General features: G+C 41.6%; 1 protein-coding gene across 1 annotated transcript; it reads left to right on the forward strand.

Moving 5' to 3' along the window:
• Nucleotides 1-6,483: 6,483 nt before the first annotated feature.
• On the forward strand, nucleotides 6,484-26,181 carry atp8b1 (ATPase phospholipid transporting 8B1). The gene is made up of 29 exons (XM_085357956.1): nucleotides 6,484-6,649; nucleotides 8,514-8,611; nucleotides 10,554-10,667; nucleotides 10,764-10,862; nucleotides 11,140-11,201; nucleotides 11,326-11,398; nucleotides 12,235-12,305; nucleotides 12,803-12,885; nucleotides 12,996-13,154; nucleotides 13,382-13,470; nucleotides 13,803-13,993; nucleotides 14,113-14,197; nucleotides 14,546-14,669; nucleotides 18,405-18,448; nucleotides 18,602-18,758; nucleotides 18,842-19,030; nucleotides 19,966-20,078; nucleotides 20,168-20,332; nucleotides 20,482-20,593; nucleotides 20,732-20,807; nucleotides 22,300-22,432; nucleotides 22,603-22,731; nucleotides 22,823-22,979; nucleotides 23,069-23,292; nucleotides 23,936-24,019; nucleotides 24,245-24,490; nucleotides 24,684-24,822; nucleotides 25,321-25,451; nucleotides 25,945-26,181. Exons 1-29 carry the CDS (start codon nucleotides 6,484-6,486, stop codon nucleotides 26,179-26,181), a joined length of 3,750 nt encoding a protein of 1,249 aa, XP_085214082.1.
• Nucleotides 26,182-26,988: the final 807 nt, after the last annotated feature.

Consider the following 26,988-nt stretch of genomic DNA (forward strand, 5'->3'; position numbering starts at 1 on the left):
GTGTAAGCGTTTTGTTGCCGGCAAATCAAACATTCTGCAAATTAAGACAAATACTAAGTTATGTTTCTTCATACTTTATTATGTTACAGATTAAGTCATTTGTTCATACTTACTTTGTTTGTCTTTTCAGTCGTCATAAGGGTCAGGTGTGGGAAATGCCCGCCTGGCATTTCCTCATTTTAAAGTCCTGATGATGTCACATATGACACCAGCAGGTCAAACCAAGTGGAGGGGTTTCTTTGTCCATAGAGATACTTCATTTTGTTTGTGTTAAGGTTTAAAGTGATTTGTTGAATGTTTTTCCTTTCGTTAATACTGCCATTTAGTTGTGTAAATGTGCATATTAGAAGTGTGTAGAGGTTTTGTGTTTTTAGATAATCTGTGTAGAGTTTTAGATCCCTCAGTTGAGTGAGTGGTACTGGCTGGGCAATTGGAGGGAAATTGATGGCCCTATTTAAAGCCAGTCTCTACCAGATGCAGGAGAGAGGAGAGGTGAGCTGTGTCACCAGATCCATGTTATGTTGAGTTTTGTTAATTGAATTGATTTGGGGGAAGTTTTGTTAAGTTACATTAAATTAAGTTCACTGTAAATAAATTGCTCACCTTGGAAACCTAAAATGTCTGCATAGTCTGCTTCCCTACCACCTTCTTTGACGTTCGAGTCTGACTACTTCACACTGAGTGTGCAAATAAGCATGTTGTTCTCAGGTCCAGTTTGTAGTGAATTTGTGCAAGTTTTTATTGTTTTTGAGTCTTTTGGTGAGTATTGTAAGGCGTTTGTGTATATCAGTTGTTTGGTGGTAGTGAGTTGAGGGCTCTGACTGCTTGGGGGGGTGGGGGGGAAGCTCTTGCAGTGTCTGGTCATTATGGTTTTGATGTTGCAAAACCGTCTGCCAGATGGAAGGAGGGAGAAAGGTGCATCTGAGGGGTGGAAAGTGTCCTTCACTACACTGTTCGCACGTCGGATGATGTGTTTGTTGTAGAGTTGGGAGACGGGTGGGAGAGGCCTCCAGTGATCCTCTCTGCTGTCCTCACTATGCGCTGCAGACTTCTTTTCAGCAAAAGTATAGTTCCCGTACCAGATATATATTTTCTTAGACACATCTATTTTGCATTTGTTTGAATGAGTTCTATATCATGTTCTCCCCTTGTTAATTGACTGAATATTAGTCCACGGATCATTGAGCCTTCTTTGGTTGTATTTTTTTGCTTTTTCTGAAACAACACTGTGGATTTTTCACTTTAAACATGAAGAGTGAGTTAATATTGTGGGCATGTTGACACTGATGCATCTGACTTTAAGCAAGGCTAAAGCTCCACTCCGTTGGTCCAGAGCTGTTTTTATGTTAAGTGGATTGCTTAGGTGGACATGGTGTGTTGCTCTTTAGCGTGTCTTTACAGCTGGTCACACTGAAATAAAGACCCTGTTTATTTCTTACAACCATACACGGAGTTGTTGGAGACGGCTGCATTTACTGGAGTGCATTCTTGTAACCATCAGCTGTCTTTGTACTTCGCATGGACACATCAGGAAGTCTTGGTCTGGATATCCTGACAAATTTCCCAGTAATTGCCTTTTTATTAAAGCAGCTGCAAAACTGTAACTTAACAGAAGTTTTAGACTTGTGCATTTATGAAGCCAACTCGCTTGGAAGAAGTTGTTTTGATGGCATGCATACCTGCAGTGATGACAGGTGTCTTAAAGGATATATCCGTGAATGCAGGAGTGACGCAGAGCATTATTTGGCATTGTGTGTTCCTTTGGCGTGGTGTTGTTTGACTGGGTGATGAAAGTTTTTCTGGTTAGACGGACTGTTGTTTAGAATAATTTGACTTTTTTAAAGGTGGCGTTTTTGCTGAGAGATGGTGGAAATGCCAAGTGAGGTCAGAGCAGCAAGTTTTTACTCTACACACTCGATCCCCCTCTTCCTCTCCCGCCCCTCCCGTCATCAAATCTCTGTGTTCCCATGTTTTCGTGTTTGGACTTGTATGTTCAAACAAGGCCCATTCAGCCAAAACACCCACTGTAAATGGAGAGCTTGAATAGAAATGAACTTCTTATATAAATCTCTAGCTGAATGAAAACTTTTAGGAGCGATCTGAATATTACCTTGTTTGTTCAGTCTGTTTGAGCAGTTTCCTGCTGTTTTTGTTGAGTGTATTATTATCAGTATAATCACAGCAAGAGTCTGAAGACATACTCTTACCGCCCCATTTTTTTTCTTTCCCTTTCTATGGCTCTGCTTTATCTTTGATGGGACATAAAACCTTTTAAGCAAAACGGCTTTATTCAGCGGCAGTGAATACATAGCTATTAACCATCTTGCATGTACAGTATATTGTGTGTTCGTTGTGTGTTAAATATGTTCATCCCTGTTTTTTGTGGGTCAGACATGAAATTCATGTGTGCCAACAAGTCATTGGTGGAAATTTTGCTGCAACTGTTAATTAAAGTTGTGAAATACTGTTGACGAACACGACGCATGGGAACACACTACAGGCTGTGAGGAGGGCGGGGCTTAAACATGTATGCACAAAGCGTGCCGAGCTGTGTTCCTGGTCTGTGAGAAGACTTCTGTGCTTACCAATTAATAAATAAATAGCCTTTACAGAGGCTCTGGCAAGGAAAGCATGATTAATATTTAATTAAATGTTGACACCGAGCTGGTAATAAATAGTAAATGTAAGCTGGCAGAACATAGAATTGGGCAATCAGTTACAAGCTATGGAACATTTCCTGCAAAAACGCTGTTACATGAACACTGATTGTGGCGATAAAGGTGATAAATGCACTGAGACGTAACATGTCGTCTGGTTTAGAAACCTTTGAAACCATGGTTGTGTAGACTGAAGACTCAATGACTAAAATATTTTTCCTTTATGACTTAAGAAGGCTTTAAAACTCGATTTTCTTGCCCAACAAGTGGAAAGGAATTTCTTTGTGTGGCTCACATTCATAATAGGAACACAAGAAAAGCTGGTCCAAGCCGGCAATGTCAGCTGTCAGATGGGCCTGTTACATGGCAGACGTGTTGACGTGTCATTAAGTACACCTGTTTTGTAAAAAAACAATATTAGCAAAAGCTCCAAGTGTGACCAAAGCTTTGAATCTGAATGAGTTGCTTGAAATTTAGCTGCCACTGATTTATTCATTGTGCAGTTTTAATTTGACGTAAACCTCTTTTTGGGAAGAGCGCTTGCATACAGATAGACCGATGTTTAAATTCAAAGTGGAAAAAGTGTTCATTAATATGAAGACGAAGAACAGGATGCTGACTGCACTATAATTGCCTCGAGTGGCCTGCTAAGCTCTGTTTGGTACATTTCTGTGTCTCCTGACATTGTTCAGTGCTTATGTTTGGTTTTTGGAAACCAAATTAATCAACCTTATCAGCTGTGCTAAAAGACTCTTTAACAACATTAAACATTAAGCTGATTGAGCGTGCCAATCTGAGCTTGGCGCCTTTTAATCAGGAACTGTTAGTCAGTCAGATGTCAGAGGGAGATAAAATGGCCAATTCATTACATTATCTATCAAAGCTGAGGTAAGACCAAACAATTTTATTTTATTTTTTTTAAAAACAGTAATGTATGTTATAGTTATAACCCTCTAGTTTATTTAAAATGAACTATGGCGTCATGCATATTGCCTCTATTGCTGCATATATACTGAAACAAGGTGTTAGACATATGTCCACTCAATTTAAAAAAAAAAAAAAAAAAAAAACCTAACAAAGAAACCCCAGTGTTTAAAAATTTATTTGTGGCATGAAATCACAAGCTTATTGGGTAACAACTTATCAATTACAAGTTGTGAGCCCATGAGCGTACAGTTCCACATTGAGACCCGCCTTTCTTTGTCACATCCAGTTTTTCCCCCCACACAAGATTGTAACAATGGAAACGCTCATCTCGAGGCTTCAGAAACCAGTGGATGACATCATTGTAGCTACATCCACCTTTAATCTGTCTACAAAAGATGGACACACATTGATATTATGAAAATAAATTTTCATCTTTTGGATATTTAAACCCTGAATTTGTGCTTTCTAGTATTAGCTGACAAAGAAAATAAGCTATAAAGCTTGGTTAATTTCTTGGTTGATTAGTTACTTGCTAATAAGTGCTAATTAACATACCATCCAATATTAGAATTTCAGTCACCCAAAGGTAAATGGGATTAATTACACAAATAAAGTTATTATTATCATATAACTCTATTACAAATGTTCCAAAAGACACAAAACACAGTTGAGGTCAGAGACTGGTGTAGCATGAAGACAGGTGGCAGCTATTCCCCTTAAAATACATAACTTTAAACTTTAATAATAAATGGATGAGTGGGTTTTTGTTTTTGTTTTTTTGTTTTTTTGTTTTGTCACCAGTGTACAGTTGTCACTAAGTCGCTACAGAGATCAACAACATTTTGTACCAGGCTGTAAATATGTTTCTGGTCTAAAATTGCACATTTTAACTATTGGCGAGGATTTCAGGTTGCTACCTCATCAGGGCAAACTATATTTTGAAGTGGATCTTGTGCCTCGTGCTGTTTTGTGAGACTGGATGTTTCCCCGATTCTCTTCTTTGTCGTGGAGAGTGCAAAGTTGGCAAAAGAAATAGTCACATTAGGAAAAAATGAAAACTATGCCAGGTTTAAGTAAACTGGAAAAATGTTTTGTTAGAAAGTAAAGTTTATTTATACAACTCTTTTCAGACATAAGTCTCAAAGCACTGTACAACAGTTAAAATACAATATCAACAGAGAAAACCAAATCCTGTATATTTCCATCCTGTAAATTGCACTCGGCTTGGTTCATTTCTGAAGATGTGCTTTAAGACCTCTGTAATTTCCAAAAACAGGTGGACACGGTAGTTTTTAGGGAACACGACGGAAACAAGAAGACAGAAACATTTCTTTTGTGAGGAACTATTATTAGCAGTCGATAAATAATCTGTGTTCCACTGAGTAACTGAACCGCACAGAAGCACATAGGTTATTATCTGTGTCATGCCATTCAGTGCAGCGGTAAGACCAACAAGGTTTGCTTTATTAAATGTCACAGAACCACACCTCCCCTTCAGATAAACTTTTCAAACACAAGACTTTGCTTTAAACTCTGAAAACTGCTGTTGGAGGTTTGTCCTGCTGTTCCAGTCGTCGCAAATAGGCTATAAAAAGCTCATCCTTAATGAGAGGTGGTGATGACAAGGAGGGAGTGATTGCATTCCTCACATGGACACGATCACTTCGACACGGATCCCACGTCATCACACTGCATCGTTTTGCTCATGGCATTTGTCAGTCAAAGTAGGGAGAAAAACAGAAGTACAGCTCCCTTCTTGTGACTGATTACTGAGTATTAATGGCTATAATGATACTACACGTGGGCGGTCAGTTTTCCGGCCGTGAAAACTTTTAGAGTTGATCAGTCAGCTGGAGGCAGATCTGCATTTCCTGCTTCAGCTGCATTCCTGCTCTTTTCATATTCTTAAGTCAGTGTGTGGCATCTGTAAACCTGTTAGACTTGTGACTGCTGTCACAGCTTTTTCCCCCTTCTTTTTCCCCCTGCAGTGTTCTTACTTTCACTTCTTCGTCTGAGAAACTGAGGCCTGTGGAACCATTAATCCTTGTCAACCTGACCAATTTTTTTTTCTTTTATTTATTGAAATATTAATGTTTTAAATTTATTTAGATTGTTTTCATTATAGTCAATGCATTTATTTACAGTTTACTGTGTACATTATGGAAATCTGAAGGCCCCATTGATTTCAACTGTACTACTTTGTATGATGCATTATAGTGTTTGCATCATCTTCCTCATTTATGAAACAGACTTGGAATTAAAAAGAAAAATGCAAATCACGACTTCATGAGCTGTATATAAATGATGGATGCAACGTGTGGGTCTGAAAACTGAGGCCAGAACAAATTGTATAATTATTGTACAAATAAAATATGCTGAATCTGAGGGCTTATGTGGAACGAGCCCTAAGGAAAACTGTCAGTTTAAGTTTCTGGAGATTGTGAGTTTACATTTTCTTTAAGACAATCTTGATACTAACATATGTAAGAGGCCCCACATCCTGAGCAGGTTAGCTTTTAGCATTGGTATTATCATCTAAGTCATATCTAGTGTCTGATGCATCCTTAGTATAAACCTTTATTCAGGAAATCACACTACAGATCATTCATATATTAGTTTTGTCTGGATTAAACTGATCTGCTGACTCCATCTATTCATTTATGTATTCATTAATTATTATTATTTATTTTTTTTGTAAGCAGGTCTGGGAAAAAAAGGCACCTGGTGCATCATTGCAGTCGTTGCACAACGTAGCTGTTGGATTGATTGTTTTTAAAAAGTTGCAGAACTTCTCAGAAACGGTCTGAAGACTCCACTGTGAAACAATCTGTAAAATTATTATTGAACCTACTGATCTCTTCATATTTTTTCCTTTCTCAGAGATAACTGACCCGCCAAGATGAGTCGACGACGTGTCGACACCCGGAGCTCCCTGGGGCCTGATGATGAGGTCATGCCATACAGTGACGATGAGACGGATGACGAATTGGAAGAGGAAAGCTCTGAAGGGGAAGAAGAGGCACCAGAAAGAGCACCGCAACCCCAAGTGGAGACAAGACCCACTGGTGAGTTATTCAAGACGTGCGCTGATCCTTTTTTTTTTTTTTTTTTTTTCTCCTTCTGATTCAGGGGATGAATGTGTCATTTTATAGCAGTTTTCCTGTTTCATACCAATTTCTATTTCTCCCAAAGTATTGATCAGATTTTAATGGACATGAGATTAATTTGAGGTGAATGACAAATATGTTTGAGCCTCCTTAAATTCTCAGTGGATTTTTAAGTGTTATTAACATGTGCATAACTAATGTCACTATAAGGCAAATAATACTGGTTGATGTGTGGTTAAATGTCCTAGCATCACATCATACTGTGACCCACTTTTGGGGACTTTCTAGTTTCTTCTGAGAAGGTTGATTCTGTTCATCTGGACGTAGCGTTTTTAGTGGGAGAAACCTTTCGTTATTCATCCAAGTGACTTCTTCAGCCTCAGCTGACTGCAGTTTTCCCCAACCTTATAAACAGTACATTTGCACAATGACGGAAACTAGCACCACTGAATGAACAGTGGGCTGTAAGGTCAGTTCCTTGATTATTAATATGCAAATTGTTATGACCATTGATAAGCTGATGTTTACTGTAAGCCTACACACACAGATCAGTATTTAAGGGGTTGACTCTCATTATCCACTGGAGCATAAACTGAGTGTCATCAGGACGCTACAACACAGAGCGAACACCATCCCCACTGACAGAGAGACAGCGGCCAGGGAAGCAGAAGAACAGCACATCAAGAAGGCCCTGAGTAAATGTGGTTATCCCAGCTGGACTTTTGTCAAAGCTGGGAAGGCGCCTAAAGAAAGCTCCAACCAATCCAGGAGAGAAGGACAACCGCTGCCTAAGTGAAAACCTGTAATGATCCCATATGTGTCAGGAGCATTGGAGCAGTTGAGACGCATTTTTTCTAAACACCGGGTCTCTGTAGCTTTTAAACCCCAAAACACGCTGCGCCAAAAATTGGTCCACCCCAAGGATCGGGTCCCCGACACAAACAGAGTAACATAGTGTACGCTGTGAAGTGCCAGGAGGATTGCCAGGATTTATACATCGGGGAAACCAAACAACCTCTGGTGAAGCGGATGACACAACACAGAAAAGCCACCTCGTCAGGCCAGGACTCTGCAGTCTATTCACACCTACAGGCCAGTGGACACTCTTTCAATGATGAGGATGTGCACATCCTGGACAGGGAGGAACGCTGGTTTGAGCGCAGAGTCAAGGAGGCCATTTACGTGAAAAGGGAAAGACCATCTCTGAATCGAGGAGGGGGCCTAAGGGTACATCTGTCACCATCTTATAATGCTGTGATTGCAGCCATCCCCGAACTCTCTGTGAATGGTACTAGTGGCCATTAATCAGTGGTTGTTGATCAATGGTTATGACAGTTTGCATATTTATGATCAAGGAACTGACCTCCCAGCCCATTGTTCATTCAGTTGGCTGGTTTCAGTCACTGTGCAATGTCCTGTTTATAGGATTGGGGAAACCTGCAGTCAGCTGAGACTGAAGAAGTCTCTTTGATGAGTGACGAAACGTTTCTCCCACAAAACGCTACGTCCAGATGAACAGAATCAATCTTTTTTGATTTACTTACCTGGATGATTGAGCATATGCATCAAGACATTTCTAGTTTCTTGATTTTTACTTTGGAAAATTGAGTTGTTCTGTTTTTTTTTCTTCTTGTTTTTAATTTAACTGGTGGGTGAAGTTATGTTGATTACATCCATCTTTCACATACAGTCTGTGTTTTAGCCTAACTTTCTAGAGTATATAAGTAACAGACATGTTATTTATTCTATAGTTTACTTCATCAACATTAGGTATATTTTTAAAACACTGTCTTTTTTTTCTTTTTTTCTTCTTGTTTCGCAGACGTCACCTGGAAAGTGAAAGCCAATGACCGACCCTATCACCAGCTGCCAGAGTTTAAGAAAAAAGTCTTTCTGTGTATAAAGAAGAGCAAATACTCTGTAAGTTTAGACATTACGTCAGCAGGCCATTTAATGTACTTATCTGCAGATTGACTGTTGGTTGTGGTGTAAACCAAACCCTCAGCATATAGAGCTGAACATGGCACACCCTAAACAAATACCAGGGCAGGTGTGTATTTTCCATCAGGCATCCCACTGAGAGGGTGTTTTATAAAATATGATGTTTTTATTTTGTACGCTGTTCAGTTATGAATGGAACTGTAGATGAATAATGGGATGAGGTGGATGTAACTCGATGAGGGTTGGGCGTGCTACACTGGAGTCAAATGAGAAAATCTTGTTCTTTGATTTATGTACAGCTTTTGTTCATCACACAGTTCATTTGTTAAATTTGTCTCCCTTCATGTGGAAAACCATTTAAAGTAGTGGTTTATCCTTCTGACAGCCGGTTAACACGGAAGAGATTTTTATGCTTCGTGTCACTGGCCTTTGTCAAGGTTGAAACCTGGGGCGGCCTTTCTTTCACCAGCAAACACAGTCAGATACGGTAGATCCTGATGCCAGGAGATGTTTAAAAATACTCGTAGCTCTTCTGTAGTTCTGTGGATCTCTAGATTGTTTTGGTATTAGCTGCCCAAAATGGATATGCTGCCTTCTCTACTATATAATTGAAGCCACATAGCGTTGCCCGGTGGTGCTAAAGTGTCATAAATTACATTATAAATAAATTACATCAATACCACTGCATAATAACCTGTTGATGACGCCATATTTTTTTGTGTGTTAATCTAAAGAAGTACAAGTATATTCTGAAAAAGTTCACATTTAATGCATGTAGTAAACAGATGCCAAAAGCTTGACGTCTTAATAAAAACAGGTGCAGTCCTGTAAATTAAAAAACAAAAACAAAAAAAAGCAAAACACAAGTATGCACCATGATTTAGTAGCTTCTAGAGTTCATTGATGTGTGTGGGCATGGTAAAATCTTAAATGGATCAGTTCTTATGTAGCTCTATAATACTTCGGCATGAAGAGGAGTTTATGGTTGACTTATAATACCCAAGTCCTGTGGCTGCGAGACAAGATTGTGTTATGGCGTGAATAAAAACCTGAATGCTTCAGACTAGCAAGATGCCAAAACGTCAGTGCGTTTCTTACTGTTAATTGCTATAAAAGTGGTTAATAGTATGTAGTTTCTCAAAGAACTGGACATATTCCTGAGGAAATACTTCTTTTTTCTCATATTGATGATGACTGAGATCACTAGCTTGAATAAGACAAGTTTGGAAACCTTTCCCATTTTCTCCCATGACATTTTGCAACAGAAAATGAATTTTTATTAAAACAAAAACAAAAAAAAACCTGCTTCACCTGCAGGTCTTAGTCTAAAAAGCAATCCGCTGTTCCAGACTAGAACCTTTGGCTAACTGCTTCTGTTTGCTTTGATATTTATGTGAAGGTTCAACATAACACAGATACAGAATGGAAGCATAGCCTCAGATAGAACAATGTCCATCACCCCATTGGACACCAGCTGGGGGGATCTGCCCTGAGCCAGCTCTTATCATTCAGCACCAGTAAGAAGAGAGTCTGCCCTCTGTGAAATCAAACTCTGAGCTCTCCCACAGTGGCAGAGCTTCAGTGTCTTGCTCAGTGGAAACCAGGTGTAATAAGCAGAGTTTAGATGGTTATCTGTAAATGAAACACAGCATCAGCTCAGTACTGACAGCATGATAAGTTTACAATTTCTCAACCCTACTTTCTGCAGAGCATCTTTGTCTTTCTAACCAGAATCGAGAATTTTATAACTCTTGCTTTATCATAAACATGTAGTCTTCAAGCCTAGTCTGAATTTACTTTTGTAGTAGAATTGAAATCAAGTTGTTTTTAAATAAGCTGCCAAAATAAGCTCTTGCGTTTAAAATGACTCGTTTTTTTGGAATAGAGAAGTAAGCAAATTGTTTGTTTCTTTTCTCTGCAGGGAAATGCCATTAAGACGTACAAGTACAATTTCTTGACCTTTCTGCCCCTGAATCTGTATGAGCAGTTTAGGAGAGTAGCCAATGTCTACTTCCTGGCTCTGCTCATCCTACAGGTATAAATATTACTTCTATGCATTATCTGTTTTATGACTGACAGTTTTGCAAAGAATGGGGATCAGTGAGTGCCACCAAATGTCTTGTTTGTTTAGATTATTCCAGAGATTTCTACTCTGCCCTGGTATACTACTCTGATTCCCCTGGTCATCGTGCTTGGAATCACCGCTATCAAAGATCTGGTGGACGATCTGGTAAGATTTGGTCTTTGGAAGACATGCGAGGTTAATTCTTCTGTCATTGTCTTCTCGACTTGGCCCTCAGGTGCAAACTTGCTTACTCTCATTGTTCATCTTGGCAAAACAACATGCAGCATTGTTTTAATCAGTTCAAAAAAAACCTAGCGATATATTTTCAGTTTCCTTTGTAGAAGAACGAGGAAAAGGTTCAAGTTGACTGGATGCTCCTACAGCTACTCTGCATAGTTTTTGATTGTTTTATTCTTCATGTTCTTATGTCTTTTTACTTCAGGCACGCCACAGGATGGACAACGAGATCAACAACAGGAAGTCTGAGGTTCTACTAAATGGCAGGTTGGAAGAAAGCTGCTTATTAAATTTTTTTTTTTTTAAATCAATTTAAAAAAACAAAACAAAACCCATTTCCCATTTTTTTTTTTTTTTTTTTTTTTTTTTTGTGCTTTTCTCTTTGCTTCAGGTTTCAAGAGGCCAAGTGGAGGGAAATCCAGGTTGGAGATGTGGTTCGTCTCAAGAAAAATGACTTTATTCCGGTATGATAATTCACCCAAAGTGGGGGTTTTTCCTACAAGGTTGCATTAGTTTTAATTTAAATCAGCCATAACAAGCTCACATAATGAGCACACACTTAATTTATTTCCTTCAAAAATCCCTATTACGATGTGAACTGAATTTCAACTTTTTTAGCGCTATGGGACTTTAAGATGAAATATTATTACGTGAAGACCAATAACCTCACTAAATTGATGTAATCTTTAAAATAATAGTCTTCGTTAGAATCAGAAAGCATTATCCAGGATGTGTGTGTGGTTTCAGTCACTTTCATGATGTAGTAAATTCAGTGCTCAGTTTTAACTTGAGATTTCACAAACTAATGGGTAACATCAAACAGCTGCATCCATTTTTATATATATTTAACTGTAGAGAAAAGGTACAGAAGAAAACTCAAAGATGGCAAATGGACTTTAGAGGGACATGCTGAGGCCATTATGAGGTTCACTGTTACATAAACTAATGTGTCATCTACATACGTTTACAAAAATATAATCTTCAGTGTATAGTCATTTTCTTTATACTTTACTTAAAAGGGACTCCTGATCGATCCTGGAGGCACTCCACTCATCAAATGTATTTGGATTAAAATGTATCCACATCTGCTAGGTATAAAGAAATGAGCTGAATAAAATGATACAGCATTGCATAATCCAGAACTTAAAATATTAGCTGATTGATCATTTAGTTTTGAGCAAAAGCGAAAGTCTTAAGAAATCGCAGATGTGTGCCTTGAATCCTTTGAGTGCTTTATAAATTTGAAAACTCAAATGTTTATATTTTCAGATATTTTATATATATATTTTTCACTCTGTAGGCTGACCTCCTGCTGTTGTCCAGCTCCAACCCAAACAGCCTGTGTTATGTTGAAACAGCTGAACTCGACGGGTAAGAAAGAGGGGGAAAACGCCATGTACTGTGCTATCACCATATATTAGGTTAAACTGTACAAACGATGCAATGGACTGTTGGAGTAGAGTACTGTGTTTGAGGAATTTCTATTTAATCAGTCTTTTTCCCAAGTGTTCAGTCAACAAATTACTAACTGAGAAGAGAAGAGCAAATTTGAAAAGCCTTTTCTAAGAACCAAACAGTCTTTGCTCTGGTGTGTGAACGCGTTCTGCTTTTAAGAGGGAACACCTTTAAATCAAACAGATACTTGTATATGTGGTGCAGTTAGATCCTCCAATAGAACGTGTTTACAGTGAATGGGAATAGAAATGAAATGAAATAGAAAGTGATACAAACAAGATCATAATCATTTATTTATTTTTTGCAAAAACAAAGAAATGATCTGGGGATTTTTCTTTGTTTTTAATCATTCTCCCAGACGGGGTTGGAATCAGTTCTCAGGTCTTTGTGTATATATTGTTTTCCCGTTGCAGCGAAACCAACCTCAAGTTTAGGATGGGACTTCGAGTGACTGATGAAAGACTTCAGGAGGATCATCAGCTCGCTGACTTCAATGGTAAGAACTGGATCACCACAACACACTCATTCAGTTTGAATCATGCTTACAGAAACAAGCTATTTCTTATTTTATTTCTCTGAACCAACGCCTTTTTTTCTGTCCCGTAGCCCTGATCGAGTGCGAGGAGCCAAACAACCGTCTTGACAAGTTTACGGGGATGATGCTGTGGGACAGGGAGCGCTACCCTTTGGAACTGGACAACATGCTGCTCCGAGGTTGCAAGATAAGAAACACTGACTGGTGTCATGGGCTGGTCATCTTTGCAGGTGTGTGTTTGTTGTTGTTGTTGTTGTTGTTTGTTTAAAAAGTATATAAATAATTAAATATAAATGTGTGTGTTATTGGTTTTTGTTTCTAACTCAATACCAGATTGTACTTTCTTGTGTTGTAGTTTGGCAGTTCCTCTTCTTAAAACATTGGTATTTCAAAAGTTTGGTTAATTTGATTGTAAAGGTTAAAATAATGAACGTATTTTACTGACTTCTTGTTGTAGGAGGTGATACCAAAATCATGAAAAATGGTGGCAAGACGAGGTTCAAGAGGACCAAAATTGATGAACTGATGAACTACATGGTTTACACAGTAAGCTTCAATCACCATTTTAACACACAGTGTATATTTATTTTCATATCTATTATCTGATGCACCTCCTCGCCACAGACTGAGGTAAATGTTGGCCTGTATGACTGAATGTGTAAGCCCAATCTTCCTGAAGGCTTCTGTTTAAGTGATGCAAATATGCTATTGATGATGTTTGCTTTTTCTGAATATGTTTTGAGGTCTCCCCCCCCCCCCCAAATTTCTTGCACTGACACTTAAACAATACATTTGCAATAAGTAAGTCAAGCCGTACAAGTAGTATATGAAGTCTTCTCAACAGCTATTTGGTGTCTCTCTGTTACTCCTCACCATAGATCTTTGCACTGCTCATCCTGGTGTCCGCGGGTTTGGCTATTGGTCACACATACTGGTATGAGGCTATCGGCACCAAGGCCTGGTATCTGTTCGATGGCAAAGATCAGACCCCCGGCTACAGAGGCTTCCTTAGCTTCTGGGGATACATCATCGTTCTCAACACCATGGTGCCCATTTCGCTCTATGTCAGGTACATAAAGCCAGACAAAATTAAGTGAAAACAATTATATTAATGCGTTTTGTGCTCACTTTCAGATTTGTGTGTGTTCAACAGTACACCAAATAAAAGTTTTTGTGCTTTGTCTACAGCGTGGAGGTGATTCGCTTGGGCCAGAGTAAGTTCATCAACTGGGACCTGCAGATGTATTTTGCAGAAAAAGACACCCCAGCTAAGGTACATTAACACTTGCATGTTTGTTTTTCAATTATCTTTTTTAACTGATTTTTTTCACCGCACTTTTATGCTGTATGTTGTTGAAGGCCTGTGAGTGTTGCCCCTCAATTAAATGGCCATTTCCGGTATTCAAGAATATAATGACGTTTAAACAGGCGAAGAGTATTTGTGGGAGTGTTTTGTTTTTTTTGTACCAAACCAAAATCATATGACATAAATGAAGAATATATGCTGTTTTGTGGTAAACCAGACCTTTTTAATTGGAGATTATTTTGTGAAAATGGCAGATTTTCCACCCTCAGTTGATCACTACAGCTCTGCTGCATAAACTCCTTTAACTGTCTGCAGGCTCGGACCACCACCCTGAATGAGGAGCTGGGTCAGATCCAGTACATCTTCTCCGACAAGACAGGAACTCTGACGCAGAATATCATGCAGTTCAAGAAGTGCACCATCGCTGGACGCAATTATGGTACTGAGGAGTTTTTGTTTCACACAAGGAAAAAATAAGATTCAGGAATGGGAGTTGAACTACAAACACCACCAAGTGTGGTTCAATTTCTTACTCTTAAAACCCCCAAATTACTTTCCAAAATATACAGAATGCTTTCTAAAACAGATGAATCAATATCACTTCCTATTGCAAAATGGGAAGCGGATTTATCAGTTAACTTAGACCTAAACTTCTGGTCTCAGATTTGCTTAAAAACCTTTCATCTAATTAGAAATCCCAGTCTTCAATTAATTCAATACAAAATATCACATAGAGTGCACTATACAGGTCATCGGATGTTCAAGATGGGCTTTACGTCTACCAACAACTGCTCACACTGCCAAACCAATTCACCGGACAATTATATCCACGCTCTTTGGTTCTGTCCACCAGTTCAGAAGTTTTGGCGCGAGATATGTGAAGACTTATCGAAGTGTCTGAAATGTAACATTCCAACTTCCCCCTTAGTGTGTCTACTGGGCAGCTTAGATAATGTCACCTCAGAAAAGAATATAGCCCATATGGTTTTCACTGCCCTATGCATAGCCAAGAAAACAGTCCTCATGAACTGGAAAAATAAAAATAATCTTAATTCTAACCAATATAGAAATTATCTATTAGATTACATTAGTCTTGATACAGCCTCTGCCACCACATCAGATCAATTGCTCTGGGCTCCTTTGATCAGCTCCATCACCTAGTGGGGGTGGGGGGTCATAGTTTGGTCCCGCCTTCACTGTTGTGATTGGTGTGGGGGTAGGGACAGGCTTAGGGCGTCGGGGGGTTCCCCGGAGGCATCTTCCTTGGGGGGCTCAACCCGGGGTAGCGGTCATGTCCGGTTAGGGGCTCTGTTGGCTCTCCGGTGACTGTTTCCTCGCGGCTGCGTGCAGCGGGGCTAGGGGAGGGTCTGTGCTGACGGACGTGGGTTACTGACCTGGTAGCCTGGCTGGCCCTGGGTGGGTCCGGGATGGGCGTGAGGTTCTGGGGGCGCTCCGTCTCTGGGCTGGGACCCGGACTGGGCCTCGGGGGCTTGGGTCCCGGACTGGGCCTCGGGGGCTTGGGTCCTGGTTGGTGTGTTGCCGGGGTTGTGGGCGGGTGGGTGCATGGGGGCCCAGCCCTGGAGCAGGGTGCCGCCGGTGCGTCGAGCCACCTGGGGGGCTCTTCAACTGGTGGGGGAGATTGTCACATCTTGCAGGAGCTTTCCTCTCCTCAGGAGCTCCCTCTGCAGGAGGGGGAGATACAGGAGAGGTGGAGGAAGATCTCAGCCTGGGTGTTTATTGTCTTATGTAGTCTGGAAGATGAGTGGATGGTGGGGTGGGTGCAGTTTTCTCTGTGGTGGGGTTGGGTGGACTGTCCCGGGCTCTGTGGGGCCGGGCGGCGCTGCTGCACTGGGCCCGGTCTGGATGGGCCTGGGCCCCCTTTCCCTGGCGGGTCGCGGAGTATGGGGGTGCCTACTGGGGTCAGCGGGGGAGCTGGCCCCAGGGAGGGGTCACTTGCCCCTCCCTTCCTTCCCTCCCCATCTCCAGCTGCCTCCCTCTTCCCGCTCCACCACAACCACCCACACATGCAGGGCCTTGGAGTAGGGGTATGTCACCAGGGTGCAGAGGAGGCTACCCCCCCCTCTGTCCCCTTCTGGCTGCCTCTGCCTCAATTTTATCCCACAACTTAGACATTCACATTACTCACACTCTCATTACACATACATATAGGATCTTGGGGGTGGGCACGATACACGGAGTCCAAAGTACCATCAGGGTGTACACCCCACCCCTGGCATCGTTGCCCACCTCTCAATTTTAAATACACGTAGACATTGAGGGCTAGCAGGAGGGACCATGCGCTTACCTGCTGCTCTCTGGCAGGTAGCTCCATGCCCTCCTGGGTTTTAAATGCACCTTAGAACACACATGCATCAACATTACAATGAGCGGGTGGAGGGAGGTTTGGAGTCTTCTCTCACCCCCGTTCTCTGCGACCTGCTGGAGCAGGGGGGCTAGGAGGAGGAGTTGGCCGTCCGACTGCGGTCTGGAGTGTGGAGCCTTCCTGCTGCTGCGGAGTCGGGGCGGTCTGCCTCCCCCCACCGCAGGGAAAAGGGAAACACCACCTGGGTCTGGGTGCAGTTCCCCCCTCCAGGGGCGAGGGCACCTAGACCCGGTTTGTAGAGTACGCTTGTGGAGTGTGATCGTGTGTACAACGTCTCTTTATGTCTGTCTCCACGTTGGTTGAGTGTGGAGTAAGTGCATATGAGAGCATGAGGGTGGGAATGGATGTTTGTATCTGTGTGTGCCTGTATGTCTGTGTCTATATGTCAGGTTGGGTGTCAGGCGCCACCTCTCTGGGGACATCTCAGGCCCTCCAAGGTTTGGAGGCCTATCTCCCCCTACCACCACTTCCCCTGCCAGTGGCGGACCCCCTCAGACATCGGTGCGTTGGTGGTTCTTTGTGTCCGGGGATGGGCGTCCAGGTACACACCGGCTCACTCCTTGGCGGCCGCTTATCGGGGCCTGGAGCCTGGGGCTCGCTCGGGCCACTTCGGAGGTGGGGTGCCCCCGGCCTCTCGGCCTGGGGCTCGGTCACTCAGGCGCAGCTGGCTGCCGGCGGAGCTCACGGGCGCGTCACTGCAACTCCCCCTGGCTTCTGCTCCGCGGCTGCTGAGTGAGCCCTCATCTGGGACTCTCCTCAGCTCTTTCCGGGACAGTGGCGCAGCTGCCCCTCTGTTGGTCTTCCTTGGTCTCTTGTGTTCTGGGGGCCTCTGGATGTCTGGAGTTTTGATCTCCTCCACACCTGCTTCACGCCCTGGAGGACGGGGCTGTGGCCCCCCCACACCCTCTAGCAGATTATTACATGAAGGAACCTTTTAAAAAAACAAAAAACAAGCGCGTCCATGCTCACAGGTGTACACACGGGTGATCACACCCACAAACTACACCCTTTTTGGCTCCTACCTCAAAGCACACTGTGTTCTGTTGATCTTATGTGCTGCACAATAATGTTTAACATTTAGTATTTACTGTCATATTCCCATATATCATTGTGATGTTGTTTATTCTATTACTCTTGTTCTCTTCTGCTTGCTTTCTTTTTTCTTTCTCAGCAGGTGATCCAGGTGATTGATATATGCATTTTTTTTCTCTGCCCGTTCTGTTGGTTTTTGTCTTTTGCCCTTCTCCCCCGTCCCTCTTCTCAGCTGTTTCTCTTTCCCTCTTTCTTTCTCCCCTTCTTTCCCCCAGTCAAGTCTGTCCCGTATTCAGTAAGTGAAAATAAAATAAACAATAAAAGGTGAATCAAATGGACCATTACGGCAAGGCTGGGATGGTCAGTTTGGTAAAGTAAATCCGTTGGGCATCTTTCTTTGCCTTTAGACAACAATTCTGATGGCAAAAGAGCCAAACGGGACAGGCCAAAAAAAAAAAAAAAAAAAAAAAGTCATATTATCAAAAGCAGCAGTTTCCTGATCAGTGGCCTGTGGCACAGCTTTGAGGGAGTTAAAAGATCGAATCAAATGCAAATTAAAGCAGAAAATGAAACAAATACATGAATCTAGGAAAATATGTTAAGTAAATTGTTGGGTCCTGTATCAACTCTATTTAAAACCTCTCATTCCTGTCTTTCAGTGTGTTTTTTGTTTTTTGACAGTTGCTGTACTGTGGATTTGTAATTTTGGCATTAAAAGTTTGTTTTGTGGGGGGTTGTCTTTGGTTTTTTTCCCCACAGGTGATCCAACTACTGCTGAGGGTGTGTCACTGGAACGAGGAAAGGTAAAATCTAAATAATGAGTTGAAAGAATTTTCATGAGTAGAAACAAATTAAATGTCAGTTCGATCTTCAGCAATCTGTAAAAATGGTCCCCAAAAAACCCTATAAACCCAGGAAAATGGAAAGTCATAAAACCTTTTTCTATTTTATGTCAGCTGGTGGACTGGAGCTGGAACCGCTATGCTGATAAGAAGTTCCAGTTCATAGATCATTCCCTGGTTGCCCATGTCCGATCCAAGAAGGATAAAGATGCCATGGAGTTCTTCAAACTGCTCTCCCTCTGCCACACCGTCATGGTGGAGCACAAAGACGGTAATTCTACAGTCACATAATATAGGTCCTATTTAAAAAGAAGACTGCAGGTACTGACATCTGCTTTTGTACTGTCCTCTCAGATGATCTCGTATACCAGGCAGCGTCTCCTGATGAGGGCGCCCTGGTCACGGCTGCCAGGAACTTTGGTTACGTGTTTCTGTCTCGTACGCAGGACACCATGACCATCAGGGAGATGGATCAGGAGATGACCTACGAAATGTTGGCGCTTCTCGACTTCAACTCTGACCGCAAGCGCATGTCTATCATCTGTACGAGCACACAGCCTGACATAATGTCCTTAAATACTTCTTTAGATGTACAGTTATCTGCATACACATGAAGCTGCAAGGGAAAAAAACCCATCAAACTTTGAAACAGAAACAAAACAAAGTACCAAGTTACTGAAGGATGCGCAATGAATGAAAAACTTGATGAAATGCCACCTAAAAACTGAATAAATCAAGTCTTCACTAAATCATGGAAGGATTTTATTATGTTTCTACTCAAAATGCACAACTGGCACAGAACTCAAAAGTATTTGAACAGTTTTACTTGTTTTGGACAATCTTTAATATAAATGCATACGTAGTTAATCCTAAACATATTCTGTAATTTCAATATGTGTGGATGCTGCATGACCTGGACGTGGATCCAGATCTTGCTAAAACCGTCGCTACTGCACCACATGCCATCCTTTTATAGTGTAAGGAATATAGATTGTATATAAATGGGCATATTGCTTCAGGGCCTAAAAAGTGAAACCTGTGACTCACCTTCTTTCTAGTTGTCAGCAGGCGGCAGCACCTCTGGATGCAAAAAGAAGTGCGGTCATTTAGAAATCTAAAGGAAATGACCCTTTTTGTTGATTTCAACAAACAGGTTCCTGATGACTTTATGGTCTCAGTCAATAGTTTCATTCATAGTTTTTTCTCTAAATTCTTATTTTTAATTTAAAGTGAAATAGAAAATAAAACAGGGTTTGTTTGTTTTTGTTTTTTGCAAACTGGCAAAAATTACAAATTTCAAAAAAGGTTTCCAAACGTCACTATGACTACGGTCTTTTTATAGAAATAACTAAAACAAATAAGATCAATATTATCAAAGCTATTTAGACTGGACAGATTGGACCTGCTACTTTTGACTTTTTACCTCACTGAGACTTCTGTCTAATTACCGCTGATCTTTCTATGTACTGTCTTTTTAGTGAAGTTTCCCGATGGCCGTATTCGTCTCTACTGTAAAGGAGCAGACACTGTCATTTATGAGCGTCTCTCCCCCAGCTCCAAACATAAGGAAACCACCCAGACTGCTCTTGATGTGAGCTATTGTTTAATCTCATTTGCAGCATGCCAGATGCTGTCTTTTTCTCTCAGGAGTAAACAAAGTCAACATTTTCATGTTATCAGGTCTTTGCCAACGAGACCTTGCGGACACTGTGCTTGTGTTACAAAGACATCAGCGCTGAAGAGTTCGAAGCCTGGTCCAGGAGACACAAAGAGGCCCAGGTGACCATGAATGACCGCGAAGCTGCCCTGGATGCTGTGTATGAGCAGATCGAGAACAACCTGATGGTGAGTGGGAAATGACTACGCTTTAGTTTCTATATACATGTAGACTTCATTTGAATGTTTTAATTAAAAAATCTCTTCTGCTAAAAATCTATCGGATTTTAAAGCAAGAAGCTCCCGTTACAGCTAGTAACGAGTTCTCTTGCATTTAGCTAATTGGAGCAACGGCTATTGAGGATAAACTACAGGATGGAGTTCCAGAAACCATTGCCAAGCTGGCTAAAGCAGACATCAAGATCTGGGTCCTGACTGGAGATAAGAAAGGTACCATCACCCCAAAGTGCACAAGAAATAAAACACCTGTATCACATGAATAACAGCGACATGCCTGAGCTGGTTAAAGTAACAATTTGGATGAATTGAATCTGAACTCGTGTTTTAATCTTCATAATTTATCCCCAGAAACGGCAGAGAACATCGGATATTCCTGTTCACTTCTGACAGACGACATGGAGATCCACTACGGAGATGATGTCAAGTAGGTTGACAAGAACATTGCAAACGACATCCCAAGGCGGACTGTCCCTGCAGACTCAATTAAATTCAGTTTTATTTATATAGCGCCAAATCACAACATCGTAGCCTGAAGGTGCTTTATATTGTAAGGTAGACCCCACAATAATACATGGAGAGAAAAACCCGACAATCACATGACCCCCTATGAGCAAGCACTTTGGCGACAGTGGGGAGGAAAAACTCCCTTTTAACAGGAAGAAACCTCTGGCAGAACCAGGCTCAGGGAGGGGCGGAGCCATCTGCTGCGAGCGGTTGGGGTGAGAGAAGGAAGACAGGATAAAGATATGCTGTGGAAGAGAGACAGATATTAATAACAAATGTGATTCAGCAGAGAGGTCTATTAACACAGTGAGTGAGAAAGGTGATTGAAAAGGAAAGACTCAATGCATCATGGGAATCCTCGGCCTACACCTATTGCAGCATAACTAAGGGAGGATTCAGGGTCACCTGGTCCAGCCCTAACTGTATGCTTTAGCAAAAGTAAAGTTTTAAGTCTAATCTTAAAAGTAGAGATAGTGTCTGTCTCCCGAATCCAAACTGGGAGCTGGTTCCACAGAAGAGGGGCCTCTTCTTTTTTTTAAATTTTTTTTTATTTTTAATTTTATTTTAGGTTAGATTAATTTCCATCCATCCATCCATCTTCATCCGCTTTATCCGAGGCCGGGTCGCGGAGGCAGCAGCCTAAGCAAAGATGCCCAGACCTCCCTCTCCCCAGCCACCTCCTCCAGCTTATCCGGGGGAACACCAAGGCGTTCCCAGGCCAGCCAAGAGATATAATCTCTCCAGCGTGTCCTGGGTCTGCCCCGGGGCCTCCTCCCGGTGGGACATGCCTGGAACACCTCACCCAGGAGGCGCCCAGGGGGCATCCTTGTCAGATGCACGAACCACCTCAGCTGGCTCCTTTCGATGTGGAGCAGCAGCTGCTCTACTCTGAGCCCCTCCCGGATGGCCGAACTTCTCACCCTATCTCTAAGGGAGAGGCCAGCCACCCTTCGGAGGAAGCTCATTTCTGCCGCTTGTATCCGCGATCTCGTTCTTTCGGTCACTACCCACAGCTCGTGGCCATAGGTGAGGTGAGGTTCGACTAGCGGACGAACTCTCCTTTCCAGCACCCTGGCATAGACTTTCCCAGGGAGGCTGAGGAGTGTGATCCCCCTGTAGTTGGAACACACCCTCCGGTCCCCCTTCTTAAAGATGGGGACCACCACCTGGTCCCCATCACAGATGTAAAATTTTCTTTTTAACATGTAACTTGATGATGATGATGTGTTCCATAAAAAGAAAATAACTTGATGATTGGACACATCGCCATCAAAACATCAGAAAACAGTGAAATGAAACCATTGCATTCTGTTTCCATTCATATTTAAAGTGTTCCAACCATCTTTTATACTATTTATGGCCCAACTGTGTTGCAATTGAGCACTGTTATCACCTGTATTGTGTGTCTACAGTGAGAAGCTAACCAGACGTCAGGCCAGCAGAAGGGATGACCCTCAAGCTTACCGTCGAGGCAAAAAGAAAACGGCCGAGCCTTTCTTTCCCGGATCAAACAAAAATGCTCTCATCATCACTGGAGGATGGCTGGTGAGCTTTCTTCAAAAACCAAAACTAAATTAAAGCTACTATAAAAGATGAATTGGTAGTACTAAAAAGCCTAGCCAATGTTATAGTCTAAAGATAAATGTAATATATTGCCTTTAATACGGTTTCCCTGCATGGTTTACATACTAATCTACTCTCTTTATTCTTTTCAGAATGAAATTCTGTATGAAAAGAAGAAGAAACGCCGTCGTCTGCGTCGTCTGCGTCTAAAGAGGCGTCAACCTCCAAGCAACCCTCAGGACGGACAGCCGATGGATGATTGGGAGAAAGAGATGAGACAGGTTTAACAAAAAACTTTGATTATTGTGAGTAAGAAGAATTTTTGTCTTCATGATATTAAATCCAGTGAAATGTTTCTCTCTCTACCGGTAGATTGACTTTGTGGATATGGCTTGTGAATGCGAGGCGGTCATCTGCTGCCGTGTAACACCGAAACAAAAGGCTAATGTGGTGAGTTTGGTGAAGAAGTACAAGAAGGCTGTGACACTGTCCATCGGAGACGGAGCCAACGACGTCAATATGATCAAAAGTAAGGACACAAGCTAACTGTGCTCACGCCAAGTGTGTAAGATTCTACGAATCTGCTCTAAGATTTCTCCCCGTCCGCTCTCCCTCCAGCTGCAGACATCGGTGTCGGTATCAGCGGTCAGGAGGGGATGCAGGCCGTCATGTCCAGCGACTACGCCTTTGCTCAGTTCCGTTACCTGCAGCGCCTCCTGCTGGTGCACGGGCGTTGGTCTTACATCCGAATGTGCAAGTTCCTGCGTTTCTTCTTCTTCAAGAACTTTGCCTTCACTCTGGTCCACTTCTGGTACTCCTTTTTCAACGGATACTCCTCACAGGTCAGCAGCACTGTGAAAGTCATCCCTTTTGATTTTATTCTGAAAAGAAGGGAATGTTTGTAGTATCATAGCCATCATTAGACTAACTTTTCATGGAGTTTGCCCATTATAACATGTACTTTAACCCTGTGAAAATTGCAAACGTAGTGAGTAGCTCCCACACAAAACACTGAAGCTCATTTCTGTAGAATTTTTAATCCATGTTCAAACATGGCAGAGAGTAAATGTTCTCCTGCTGGAAGACATCCACAGAAAACGCCTTTCACACACACAACCTAATTTCCATTAGTCAACATCAACTTCTCGGTTTAATGTCTAAATTTGTACCTTGGTCCTTTTGCCTAAGGGGTCGTAATGTTAACCTTCAAAGGTTTTTACTGAGCAACACCTAAAAGAATACTTTTAACGGTGCATACATCTGAATGCTCCAGTCGCACAAGAGGCAAGAACAAGATTATGATACTGCAGACGTCTCTCCTACATCTTCAATTCCTCATCCCACTAAGTAGCATGATTGCTTTGGATTAGGTTGTGCAGTGAGAAGTGCAGATTTGTGGTGCTTTACTTCTAAAGTACACACTCAGTGACAGATAATACTGAACAGCAACAGAGACGATAAATGATTGTTTTCTCCTTCCCGCAGATCGCCTTTGAAGACTGGTTTATCACACTCTACAATCTGGCTTACAGCAGCTTGCCTGTTCTACTTGTTGGACTTCTTGACCAGGTAAAAGCTGAATTTGTTGTAGACCAAAGAAAAGAGGGCTATTGTATCCTGCATGAATTTAAAAACTAATTATGAATACCGGTAGCTTTTTTTTTTTCTTCATAATTTTCTCATAATTTCATGGCACAAAGACAGAGTTAAAGTTTGGTTGAGTCATTCTTCAGTAGATATTTTTTTCTTAATCTTAAAATTTCTTGAAACCTTCTCTTTCTTTCTCTGTTGTAGGATGTCAACGACAGACTGAGTTTAAAATTCCCCAAACTCTACATTCCCGGTCAGCAGGGGACGTTGTTTAACTACAAAAACTTTTTCATCAGCTTGTTCCACGGCATCTTCGTCTCACTCATCATCTTCTTCATACCTTATGGAGCCTTCCTGCAAACCATGGGGCAAGACGGAGAAGCCCCCTCAGACTATCAGTCCTTTGCTGTCGTTGCTGCCTCGTCCTTGATTTTTATCGTGAATCTGCAGGTTGGTTACAAATTTCTGAGCATGTGCAGTGCATAAATTTTCAGTTTTTGCTTTTAGGAATTATAATTCGGATTTTGTGACTTATTTGAAGTATTGATGTTGTCAAAATATGGAGCTACTCAAGAATATTGATATTTGTAATGGCTTTTATGTAAAATATCCTGTCTGTCTTTTCTCCTTCCTGTCTTGTCAGATCTCCTTAGATACCTCCTACTGGACTTTTGTCAACTGCTTTGCAGTTCTGGGCAGCATAGCCATCTACTTTGGGGTCATGTTTGACATCCACAGTGCTGGGATCCATGTCATCTTCCCCTCAGTTTTCACCTTCACAGGTTAGTTGACCACAGCTTCACTAATTTAAGCGGTTTGTCTGACTGTTATTCAAAAAGCCAATAAGGGTTGATGACGTATTCTAAAATTCCTGTGTTGGTTGGCCTCCAATTTAAAGCCTGCTTCAGATTAAATCGCTCCTAGGGGATCTCTGGCCAGCTGAAGCTGCAATATCACTGACAAATTACTTGTTGATATATTAAACAATAATTGCATTAAGGCAACTTCATCATTCATTTGTAGCTTTCAGTGTAGACACTCCTTACAGCTGTTTGTCAAGAAAAGTTAAGTCTCTTTAACTGCTAAATCCTCTACAAGTTGTCAGTAAGTCAGGCTTTGACAAAAGGCTTTTTATTTTCATTAGCATGAATGCAATAGCCTTCTACTAATAATTTTACCCAATGAGAATCATGTCCAAGTATTGAAGGTCCCCACATAAACCCCTCATTCTTCATTTCTCTGTTAACATGTGTGTGTGTATTTATATGTTGTGTTTATAGGGGTAGCATCAAATGCTTTACGCCAGCCGTACCTGTGGTTAACCATCATCCTAACTGTGGGCATCAGCCTTCTGCCTGTCATCTGCATCCAGTTTCTCTCTAAAACCATCTGGCCCTCTGTAGGAGACAAGGTGAGACCTCTGCCAGTGCAGCAACAAGCCTGCTGGTCATTTTCTGACCCATCAGCCTGAACCCTCTCAGGGAAGGTGGGGGAGTCCTGGGTGATGGGCAATAAGATGCTTGACATACATAAATATATTAATAAACATAAAACAACATAGCTTTGTTTTTTGTTTTTTTGTTTCTTTCATGCATTGCTTTAAATGTATGATTATCACTTACTAATTCTGGCCACAACTTTATTTCCTAACATTGATGGCAGGGCTGTAGCATAGATTATCCTAACCCACCATTCTTACATTACAATTACACAGCATCATTAGGGTGCCGGCTGTATTGCAGAATATGCAAGCGCTCTTTTGTAATTACAAGTTGCTTTTAAGGCTGTATTCTGACCATCTTTTGAAGTAAAATTGATTTCTTCTTTCCATTATGACTTTCTACTTTATTTCCATGGACCCTTCTGCTTCATATATTACCGGCTTATTTCCAATCGTCCTTTAGGTCCAGAGAAACAGAAAGAAATACGAGATGGAGCTGAAGGAAGATGACGATAAGAAAAAGCCAGCGCCCTTCCAGCGAGGCCGGCGTTCCCGGCGATCTGCATACGCCTTCTCTCACGTCCAAGGCTACGCTGACCTTATTGCATCTGGGCAGAGCTTTCGACGGCGCCCACGGGCACATGGTGGACCTCAAGAGAGCATCAGGGAGATTCCCCGGAGAGAGGCCGAAAACATCTGAAGGGGCGGGTCTGAGTCTGAGACGAAGCAAAACTGCAGTAGGGGGAGCTGTAAATATTTGGGAGTGCAAAGAGCACTTAGTTATTCTATTGCAGTTTAAGAACATTTTCCCTATAAGGTATTCTGAGCATGCCAGAAGGGAATAAAAGAAATTGAGCTCTCCTGAAGTTTCTTAAATGAAACTCTTCTAAATTGTTTTTCGCTCCTGTCTGTGACCTAGACTCCCCGCCTCCAGATGCACCTCTATGCACAAACTTTGTTGAAATACTAAAGCGAAAGAAGCTCACCGAAAACGACCGTCATTATGAGGTCTGAGGTCACGCAGCATCTGTGTGACTGACAATGTTATTTAACTCAGGATTTTAAAAGTTTTATTTTTAGTCAGTTTATCCCTGCTAAGTCTTTCTGTACTGTAACACTAATATAATAATTTTGATTTTGAGTTTTAGCCTTGTGTCTACAGCACACTTGACATATTAGTGTTTTCGTTAAAAGTATAAGAATAATATTTAATCTGTACTGCATTAAGTCAGACTAAAGCATCGGTTAGTTTGATTTCCATTCGTTGACCTCCAAAGATTTACCTTCACATTAAGCTAGTGGGCTAAAGTTAAACAAGTCAAGACATCATCTTTTTAATATTTTATTCTACATAATAGTGGGACGTTACTATGCTAGGCAATGCAGGGTGGTCAGATGTTATAAAGTGTGTCTTAATTTAACAGTGAGATGTGAATGGTGATCTTTTCTCCTCTGCAGCATCAAACCAGGTGTACTTAGAGTAATCACTAAATTAAGGTACTTCATG

This window comes from Diplotaxodon limnothrissa, linkage group LG7, assembly GCF_057381915.1.
Source record: "Diplotaxodon limnothrissa isolate DT_005_m linkage group LG7, D_limnothrissa_male_GT1.1, whole genome shotgun sequence".
Lineage (NCBI taxonomy): Eukaryota > Metazoa > Chordata > Actinopteri > Cichliformes > Cichlidae > Diplotaxodon > Diplotaxodon limnothrissa.

Excerpts from the sequence above, each read along its gene's own strand:
- atp8b1 (XM_085357956.1), top strand. The coding sequence starts at position 6,484 with ATGAGTCGACGACGTGTCGACACCCGGAGCTCCCTGGGGCCTGATGAT. Across the intron at positions 20,808-22,299 it reads CACTACGGAGATGATGTCAA|TGAGAAGCTAACCAGACGTC; the intron begins GTAGGTTGACAA and ends GTGTGTCTACAG. Across the intron at positions 22,433-22,602 it reads TCATCACTGGAGGATGGCTG|AATGAAATTCTGTATGAAAA; the intron begins GTGAGCTTTCTT and ends TATTCTTTTCAG.